This window comes from Aphidius gifuensis, unplaced genomic scaffold (assembly GCF_014905175.1).
Source record: "Aphidius gifuensis isolate YNYX2018 unplaced genomic scaffold, ASM1490517v1 Contig1, whole genome shotgun sequence".
Taxonomy (NCBI): domain Eukaryota; kingdom Metazoa; phylum Arthropoda; class Insecta; order Hymenoptera; family Braconidae; genus Aphidius; species Aphidius gifuensis.
In genome coordinates this window covers 108,964-120,324 of record NW_025220573.1, presented here as the reverse complement: position 1 = coordinate 120,324, position 11,361 = coordinate 108,964, and the positions used below count along the sequence as shown (strand labels likewise).

At 24.0% G+C, this 11,361-nt stretch overlaps 1 protein-coding gene across 1 annotated transcript; it reads left to right on the top strand.

The window, feature by feature from the left end:
* Positions 1 to 5,792: 5,792 nt before the first annotated feature.
* Positions 5,793 to 7,995, top strand: LOC122859989 (ribonucleoside-diphosphate reductase large subunit-like). Its single transcript, XM_044163628.1, has 2 exons — positions 5,793 to 5,880; positions 5,960 to 7,995. The coding sequence occupies exons 1-2, from the start codon at positions 5,793 to 5,795 to the stop codon at positions 7,993 to 7,995; spliced, it is 2,124 nt and encodes a 707-aa protein (XP_044019563.1).
* The last annotated feature ends 3,366 nt before the right edge of the window (positions 7,996 to 11,361 follow it).

Genomic DNA, 11,361 nt, shown 5'->3' with positions numbered 1-11,361 from the left:
AACAAAGATATCAAGTTAGTAATTAAAAAAAAAATAAATGTTGATAATTCAAATATCTTTTTTCAAATTCGGCTTATTTTTTTGTGACATTCTCCTTAAAACATACACCATGCGACATCATCTAGCTGACATGATGACGCCTGGTTTGTAATTTTTTAAGCGTTTTATTAAAAATCTTTAAGGAAAATTACTTATTTGTAAATGTTTATCTATTAATTTTTTGTCAATTAAAAATTTATTGTCTGCTAAAAACGAAAATTTATAATTTGGTTTAATTATATCAATTCGTTTTATGAATTTTTTTTTTATCTTCTACCTTATCAACACTTTTCATTGTTACGTTTTGCATAATTGGCTCAGCATTTAAATCAATCATATCTTTATTCTTCATTTTTTTTGATTTTTTTCCTGGTCTACCACGGGGTCTCTTTGTTTTTGTTTCCGATTTTTCTTTACGTGGTCTACCACGTGCTTTTTTTGGTTCATTTTCTCCAGTTGTTTTTGGTTTTCTCTTTCTTCTTTTTAATAGCAACTTTATTTTAGTTTTTTCATCTATTTTCGTTTCAGAATATATTTTTTCCGCATCTTGAAGATTTATTTTTTCCACACTCGGTATAAGCTTCAATCTCGCTTCTAATTCTTTTGAAACATTTACATTATCTTTTTTTGATATTGCACCAATATATTTACAAAGGAAAATATTTACCTCGATTACACATTTTTTTATGTCTGTAAAATATATATTTATATTCCATGCATCTTTTATCCATCTTCTGATGCTGTTTAAACCTTTTGCATTTACTATTTTACAATATTTCATTTTTTTATCTGATTCATCATTTTTTTCTATTCGTAATTGTCTGCCTATAATATGATTTAATGCAAACCATATTTGTTCTGGTCTAATAAAGTTATCTTTCGATTTTAAAAATTGATTGAATATTGAAAATGTCAATGCATTTTCTAATAGATCACCTATCCTCAATCTTTCTACCAATGATATATTATTATATCCATATTGAATTCTTTCACCGATTTTTTTATATACATTTAAATCATTTACAATAATATTTTGTTTTCTATCTGCAAAAAAACGACTCATAATATGCTACTTAATATAATTTTAATTATGTAATTTAATTTATAATTTTTTATTATTGAAAAAAAATCCAAATTTTATTTTTAATTAATATCATCAAAAGATTTTATTGTATCTTTATCTTCATCGTCATATTTTATTTTTTCCTTTTTTTTGTGTTTATATTTATCTATTGTGTCATCATTATTATCATCATCATTATCTTCATCATCATCTTCATCATCATCATCATCATCATCATCATCATCATTATAGTCATCATCATTATAGTCATCATCGTTTTCGTCGTCATCATAAGCATCGTGTTTTTTATTATTATTATTATTATTATTATTATTATTATTATTATTATTATTATTATTATTGTTATTATTATTGTTATCATTTTCTGTTATATCTGAAGACGAAAAATCAAAAGTTTCGAGATCAATATTTTCTACAATATTCATATCTTTGCTTTTGAATTTATTATCATCATAGTCCAAATCTCTTGTGTTTATTTTTTTTAATATTTCTACATCATAGTTCATATCAAATTCCATACTTGATTCAATATCTGATGATTTTTCATTACTGAATGTCACCTTCGTCTGTTTAGTCATATATTTATCTTTTATTATTTCTTTTGGTTTATCCTCATCATCAATATCCATATCTGTTTGTTTTTCTTGTATAATCATTTCTCGAAATTCTACAGTATTTATTGACATTGCATCATCATTGTTATTTTTGTCAACATCATTTAATTTTATCTTTTTTTCAGAAATATTTAGTCTCGTTTTTTTTGATAAAATATCGTTATATAACTCATCAGTTGAAAAGTTATCATCAATTGTTTCATATACTGGTCCGCGTTCTTTAAAATATGATGCATCGACACCATCTACAGTTTTGTTTAAAGTTCCAAAACCGCGATTAATTTTTTTCATTGCATTCTGGAAAGTTTTTTTCATTACAGTTGTAATATACGTTCTTAAAAAACTTTTTTCATCATCACCATACATTGATTCAAAGGTAAAATCTTCAATTTTTACATTATCAATGTAATCAATTATGTTTTTATAATTTTTTGGTATTCTTTTTGACATTTCTTTTAAAATGTGATGACTTTTTATTGGTTCGTCATCTAAAGCCATATCAAATGGTATTGCGTATACTGTATATTTACAACTGATTATTGATATTATTTTAAATAAATCTCTCCAAAAATTTAAATCATTTTCAATTTTATGATATTTTGAAAAAATATAATTTAATATTTTTATAAATTTTTCATTTGGGTTATCAGAGTTTATCTCCATTTTATAATGTTTTAATAAAGATAATGGCATGCTTTTATCCGAAGCCTTTAGTATCTGCGCAACCATTATAGAGCTAATGTCGTCTTCATTTTTAACGATATTTGAAAAATTTCCAATTGACGTATCTAAGGTATCATCATTATAATTGATATTTTTATTGTTTTTATTTTTTTTTAATTCTCCAACTCTTTTATTTAGAATATCCACAAATGACATTTTTCTGTTAACTTACTTATATTTTTTTTATTTTTTTTCAGATGTTTCCGAGTATGGATGTAAGACAAAATTTTATACATGAAGACGATAAATTTGATTTTAAATTTTCTTCAACACACAATGATTATTTACCTTCAACAAATATTGTTTGTTCTGATTCACAAATAATTCAAAAAGATACTTCCGATGTGATTTCTATAACTTCAAAATCACTATCAAAAGAAACATCGTTAATGTTTATGTTACCATCACAACTATTGGAAACATCACTGCAAAAACAAATATCACTACAACAAGAAACATCAATATTACCACCACCAACAATATTACCATTTGCACTGACGTCAACGCAAATATCTACACCGTCATTACAAGGTGATTCATCAAATTTATTACCATCAAACAATTGTTTGGATTTGTCTATAAAAAATTATGTAACTCCGAAAATTTTTTCAAAAATTACAAAAAAATCATTTTTACCAAACATGTCAAATTTTAAAAAAAATATAACTAATATTAATTTACAAAATAATAATCAACAAATTTCAAATAATATTTCCTCTGTTTTTTTTTATAGACATTCTAAATCCAATGTTTACTGTTTTCAAATTCATTTTTATAAAAATAATGATTGTATTTGGCTTTCTGCAAGTAATATTTTGTCTGCTTTAGGTTATAAAAATAGTAGACAATTTTGTAAAAAATATATATCTAAAATTAATAAAAAAAAATGGTCTGAATTTAAAGATGCAACTACAACCCTACCTTCTAATTTTCAAAAACATTCTACCTATATTAATGTAAATGGATTTATTGAATTGATAAATAATTGTAAATTCGATGAAATTAATTTTTTGAAAGATTGGATTTTTGAAAAAATAAAGCAATACAAATAAATTACATTTGATTTTCATTCGATTTACCATGGACTATTATTAAAAAGAAAAGGCGTTATTATTGTAATCAATATATCATAGATAATGTAGATTTTTCTTTATTTAAACTATATAAAAACTATACATTTTTTGGTAGATTTTATACACCATCATAAAATTGTTTTACAAAATAAAGTTATATTCAAAAATTATTAGTATTTTTTTGTTATTTCGAATTTTTTAAAAATTATGAATAATATTTCTTTGTTCTTTTTCTTTTTCTCTGAGGTTCAAAATAAATCTTTGTTAATACAAAGACTTCTTCAAGCAACATACGACATCTATGATCGTCTAAAAATGGTTGATTATCGTTATCACAAATACAAAATTTATTCACATCTTTTTCTGTTAAAATTCGCGGATTGTTGTTATCTGTGTTTTCGTTTACTTTATTTTTTTTTGTATTTTTTGATTTTGTTTTTGTTGTTGAATCATCTTTAATTAATTTTAAAATTTTATTTTTTTCTAAAGTTGGTTTTAGTGTTGTGGTTGAAATTTTTTGTTCATCTATTTCTGTAGTTTTTGGTGTCAATTCTGTCGATTCAAAATCTATTTTTTTTTCAGTTGTTTTATTTTTTGGTAAAATAGATATATCAGCACATGCTCTAAATTCTTCCTGATGACCACATCCCAATTTTCCTTTAAATAAGTAAAAAAATTTTTTTATTTTTTTTTAAAAAAATTTTACATAAATAAATAAAAATTTAAACGTACCAGTTCCATCTTCACAATACCCCCAGTTATTTCCAGCTATATATCTCCATTGTAATACACATTGTTCACAAGTTAAATTTTCTGGTAAGGATAGTTCCATACTAAAAATTCCATTTCTGTATTCAGGATAAATTCTTGTTGTTTCGTTATCGAAATTTAATAAATTTTCATCTAAACATTTTTCTGTTACTTCCGTTTTATTATCTGTTATTTTACAAATACGAAATTCAAAAAATCCACGATGATTTACTGTTAATTCGACTATAAAATATAAAAATAAAAATAGAAAAAAATTTAATTCATTTTTAAAATATTTATTAATTTTTCTAATTATTTTTAATTTATTTATGTAATTTATTTATGTAATTTTTATAAAAACCTTGTACAATAATTTTTTCCCCTTGATCGTAATGTCTTACAATTATATTTTTTCCATATCTACCACCAATTTCATGTTGTCTAGGCTAAAAATTTAATATTATTTGAGTTCTTAATGTTTATAAAGTTTTTTTGTAATTACCAGTTTTGCATCCCAAGAATCACCACAAATGCCACATTTTCCACCGTTTATTGACCATTGTCTAAAAAACCCACCTTGAAATGAAAAAAAAAATATATTATGTAGTTTTTTACATTTTTTAATTTATTTTTAATTTTGTTTTTTTAATTTTTTTTAATTTTTTTTAATTTTTTTTTTAATTTTTTTTAATTTTGTTTTTTTAATTTTTTTGGTTTTTTTTGATTTTTTTTTCATTTTTTTCATTTTTTTCATTTTTTTCATTTTTTTTTATTTTTTCCTTAATTTTAAGTTAATTATAGCTAATTTTTACAAAATTTAGATTTTCTTTATTTTATTACCACAATTTGCACCATTATCATCATAATCTATTGGTGAATCAAAACCATATCTCCACATTGTCGCTCTTGAAGGTGGTTCTATTAATCTTCCATGACCAAGCACTGATAAAAATAAACTATTTATAATAAACAAAAAAAAAATATTACGATCAAATTTTTTCTTGACTGTATATCTCCTCATCTCTTTGGTAACTGATTATTTTTTTTATAATCATTGTTTATCAAGGCCGATTATTCATATCTAATCTATAGAATAATTTCCTATAGTGGGGAGAATTTTTTATATTTAAACCACAAGCTTGTCTCGATTGTCAGTAGTATTTTGTTTTCAATACTTTCGTATAGTAGTATAATAAAAAAGTTTTTTATAGTACAAATAAAATATGTCTTTCTCATTATGTTCGTCAACTGTACAAAAAAGAGGTATATTTACAAAAATTTATTTTATTTTTTATGAAATTTATTTGTTTTATTGAATTAATTTTTTAATTTTCAGATGGTAGAATTGAACCATTTAATAGAGAAAAAATAATAGTTTTTTTAAAACGTTCATTAATAAAATACCCAAAGATTAATTATTTCGATATTATTTTTAAATTTGAAAATAGTTTGCCGGTTTTAATTAAATCAATAGATATTTATGAATTGCTTTCTGAGGTTTGTGCTTCTATGATTACTATTCATCCTAATTATAGTAATATTGCTTCATCAATTTTAATAATGAAACTTCATAAATCTCTAAAATTTACATTTTCTGGTAAGTTGTGTTTTCTTTGTGTTTTTTAAATATTTTTATATTTTTTTAATTTTTTTATATTTTTTTTATTTCTTTATAGAAACGATGTCTTATTTTCATTCTAATGGTTTAATTGCTGATCATTACATGAAATATATAAAAAAACATGCTACTCATTTTGATTCTATGATAAAATTTGAATACGATTTTTCGTTCAATTATTTTGGAATAAAAACTCTTTTAAAAAATTATTTATTGCGGTTTGGTGATGTTATGGAAACACCTCAGTTTATGTTTATGAGAGTTGCTATTTCAATATGGATTGGTTATGATGTCTATGATGATATAAAACAAGTTTATTGTGATCTTGCTCAAGGTTTATATATTCATGCATCACCAACTTTATTTTCTGCATGTACAAAAAAACAACAAATGGCAAGTTGTTTTTTGTTATCCGTTGAATCCGATAGTATAGATGGTATTTTTTCAACTTTAAAAAAATGTGCCATTATATCTCAATCTGCTGGTGGTATTGGTTTGAATGTTTCAAATATTCGAGCAACAAATGCACAAATTTCATGTACTGCTGGTGTCTCAAGTGGAATTATACCCATGTTAAAAATTTTTGATGCAACAGCGCATTACGTTGATCAAGGTGGTAAACGACCCGGTTCAATTGCTGTTTACCTTGAACCATGGCACCCAGATATTTTTGACTTTTTATTATTAAAAAGAAATAGTGGTGGTGTCGAAGAAAATAAAACTCGTAATTTATTTCTGGGTTTATGGATACCTGATATTTTTATGCGTCGTGTTGAGGAAGATGGCGATTGGTGTTTGATGTGTCCAAATAAAAATCCTTTATTGTATGACACATATGGTGAATCTTTTGAAAAAATTTATATTGACATTGAAAATAGTAAAAATTTTGTTAAAAAAGTGAAAGCTCGTGATTTGTTTAAGGCAATTTTAATATCTCAAGTTGAAACTGGTGTTCCATATATGCTTTATAAAGATACTTGCAATCGTCGCTCAAATCAAAATAATTTAGGTACAATACGTGGATCTAATTTGTGTACTGAAATTATACAATACACCAATTCAAAGGAAATCGCTGTTTGTAATTTAGGATCAATTGCTTTAAACAAGTGTGTTGAGAATGGTGTTTTTAATTTTTATAAATTGCAATTGCGCGTTCGAAGTCTCACGGAAAATTTAAACTCCATCATAAATAAAAATAATTATCCAGTAAAAGAAGCTAAATATTCAAATCTCCAAAATCGCCCACTTGGTATTGGTGTTCAAGGATTGGCTGATACTTTCGCAATTCTACGTTATCCATTCGACAGTGACGAGGCTCGTGAGTTGAATAAATTAATTTTTGAAACTATTTATTATACAGCATTAGATTCAAGTGTAGGTTTAGCGTTTACATTTGGTGCTCCGTATCCTAGCTATCATCAAAATGGTGGTTGTTTAGTTAGTAGGGGTATTTTGCATTTTGACACATCTAAACAACAATGCACCCTATCTGGTCTCTACGATTGGGATTCTTTGAGAGAAAAAATTAAAAAATATGGTATTAGAAATTCTTTATTAGTTGCCCCAATGCCAACTGCTTCTACATCTCAAATTTTAGGAAATAATGAATCTTTTGAACCGTTTACAAGTAATATTTACAGTCGTGGAACTTTATCTGGAAGTTTTCAAATGATTAATAAATATTTGGTTGCCGAGTTAGAAGGTCTTGGAATTTGGAATGTCGATTTAAAAAATAAAATTATACTAGAAAATGGATCAATACAGAATATCAAAGAAATACCAGCTGATATCAAAGCATTATTTAAAACATCATGGGAAATGTCACAAAAAAAATTAATTGATATGGCTATTGATCGATCACATTTTATCGATCAATCTCAATCACTTAACATACATATGCTTGAGCCGAATTATAATAAATTATCGTCTATGCACTTTTATGCTTGGAAAAATGGATTGAAAACTGGTTTGTATTATTTACGTACGAAACCATCGGTTCAACCTACTCAATTTAGTATTGATATTTCTACTGTAAAGAATGCGAAGGAAATGTCTGATTGTAATGATGATGTTTGCATTTCTTGTAGTTCATAATTTTATTATTATTATTATTATTATTATTATTATTTTATTATTATTCTTATTATTATTATTATTATTATTATTATTATTATTATATTGACATTTTTGTTGCTATTATTATTTTGATTATATTGGTTGTGGTTTCTTTCATTAATAAAGTCTTTTAATTAAAATATATATTTCCATTTTGTTGTAAATACTCGTACGATTTAAATTGTATGTGAATTTTTACAAATAAATTAATAAATTTTATAAAATCTACATAATTGTTTTCTATATTTGGAAAATTTTTTAATGTATTATATAAGTATTTTGTATAAATATTGAGTTGTATTTTTTTCATAATCATTTGTTCTCTTTCAAATGAAATTGATATTTTTTTTTTGATTTTAAAATTTTTTTCTATACTTTTAGCTAATATTAACTTTTTATTTTTTGTTTTTAATTTAATTTGAGGTATATTATTTAATGACAATAAATTATGTATTAATAAAATAAAAATATCATATATCCAAGTTATATGTCCATCAATCCATTTTAATCTAAATGGTTTTGATATTATTCCTAAACCTTGTGGTTTTAAATTTGTTTCTTCCAAAAATTCTCGTATAGCACAGTGCATTAAAGAATCATCATCATAGTTCATTATTCCTCTCGGTATTTGTATTTGTTCCCAATACATTTCATTTATTATTTCTGAATTATTATATGGTTTTTTTTTTTCGATTAAATAAACATTTTTTTCTTTATCTATTACTAATAATCCTGATCTTTTCATTGACTTAAAAAAAATATTATTTTTTTAAAAAAATTTTTTATACAAACTATAATTAATTTTTATTTTTTATTACCTTTTTTATGTCGATTCTACGTTATCTTGGCTAAATATGTCGACCTTTGATTTATATTTCAAATCTGATAATCCGAATTTATTTTTTATTATGTTCATATGATTACTATTTAAAAAATTATCAATTATTGTTGATTCATCTTTAGTGTTTAATAATTTTGTTTGTTCAGCTTCAGTTAATAAAACATTTATACTTTTTGGAACTTGTAATAAAAATTTACCTAAATCTTCAACGTGTTGTTTTTGACAAGCTAATTTTTCTTCTTCTTTTTCTATATTGGAACATTTTAAAAATTTTTCGTAGTGATTTAAAATTATTCTTTTTAATTTTATTATTGTTTCCAATGCGATTTGATATTCCAATACACATTTGAAAATATTTTTTACCAAATTTTCATCTAAAATTATGGATTCATCATTTATAGCTTTAAACAACTCTACAAATCTAATTGTCTGTGTATTTTTGCTAAAATAAAAATTTGGTAGTATATATTTTTTATTATCTATTATATAATTTAGCATTGTATTCATTTTTGTTACTACATCATCTATGACAATTCGTAATTCTTCTGTATTTGACATCTTACTTATAAATTTTAATTTATGATCTTGCAAATTTTTCATAAAAGTCGAGTTTTTCTTTATTTTTATTTATATACAATAAATCTGAATTTATTTCACCTATTTTTGTTTTTTTTAATATAATATTTGCTAAAATTGTCATCATTATTATTACCAACGCAAAGAGTGTTATCCACCAATTACTATTGTTTGAATCTATTGATTTTTTTAAAATACTATTCATTAAATAATCATCCGTTATAATTGTTTTTCCGTTTATAAAAGACATTTCTTAAGTTTATTAATACAATGTTAATAATAGTCTTATTTATTTTTTCGTATCTATTAATATATATTGATTTCTTTTTTTCATTAAAGAAAATGTATGTTGAAAATTCAGAATACATAGATACAAAAGAAAACAACATTAAAATTCGTAAATTTTCATCACGTGATTTAAAAATTTCGGATGATATAATTTTTTCTAATAATCAAAAATACAAAAGAAAAATTGATGAATTTTCTAGACAAAAAATTTTTAAAATTCCTGAAATTTCTGATGATTCTGAAATTTGTGATAATTATGATAATTTGGATGAATCTAATCGTAAACTTGTTGAATGTACTGTTGATGATGGTGAATTTGCTTGCTTTAAATGTATTGAATCTCGAAAATTTTTACGTTATTGTATACACTTTGATAATGATTTTGTAATTTATCGTGAAAAATCTCAAACATATAAATTGGATGATGTCAGAAGTGTTGCCAATTATTACGCTCGTTCTTTAATACGTAGTCAAGAATCTATTGTAATTCCAAAAAATAAAGATCCATCAAAAGGTTATTGTTTACCTAAAACGTTCTTGGAAAAACCAACTGATTCATCAAGAAATTGTAATCCAAATACAGGTGATTGGCTTTTAGTTCAATTACACGATAAAGATGATGGTGATTTATATAATAGTTCTTACAATTGGGTTTGCCGTTGTAAATATCCAAGTCTTATGACAAATATTTCGACGCTAATGAGTGATTGTTTAAATCCAGTAGGTTGTAATCCAAACGGTAAATTGGATCCACAATCTATTCAAGGTTTAATTGATCCTTTCATTAATGGTTATTGTATTTGCAATGAAAATTATACTGCCGATTCTACAGAAATATCTGGTCCAGTTTGCTTACCCAAAAAAATTAAAGATTTAAATAAAAACGAATTTGAAAAATTATTCGATAATCAATTTCAATTCCATACTATTTTATCGTCGTCTTCACTTGTTAATCCTAAATATCGTAGAAGTGGTTCTGATAAAGAAACACGATTATTAAACCCTTGTTCTTATGATCCACTAACTGGTTTAAGTTTTAAATATTCCGAATGTTTACTAGAAGAAGTATTTAGTTATGACTCTGATAAATATTATACAAATAAAGATTATAAAGGTTCTGCTAAAAGAGTTTCTGTTTGTATTTCAAAGCAAAAAAATATTGTCACAGCTATTACTCCATCTGATATTTTAAATAATAACTCTGGTCAATACCCAAATGCCTGTATTCGCATCAACACGAGAAATGATGATATTTCATTTATATTTTCAAATGATAATAAAGATTCTTCAGAAATACCGGATGTTGGGCGTCTATCAATTGTTGATGATCACTTAAAAGAAAAAATTGATACTGCATACAATAAAACCTTTTATGGTAAACAATTTGTGAAATCTTTACAATTACCACCTGATTACGGATCAAACTCTGATATTAAACTTGTAAAGTCCCCACACCTTTACTATACTCTATATGATATTGATATTCCCGGTTTTATTTCTGAATTTATTTCAAAATATAATGATAATAATGTGGCTTTAAGAGTTTTCTTTTCAAAGTTTAACAGGAAATTTGTTTATTCACAATACGTATCTATAACAACACCATATGTAACTATTATGAGAGATACTGTGAGTTATAT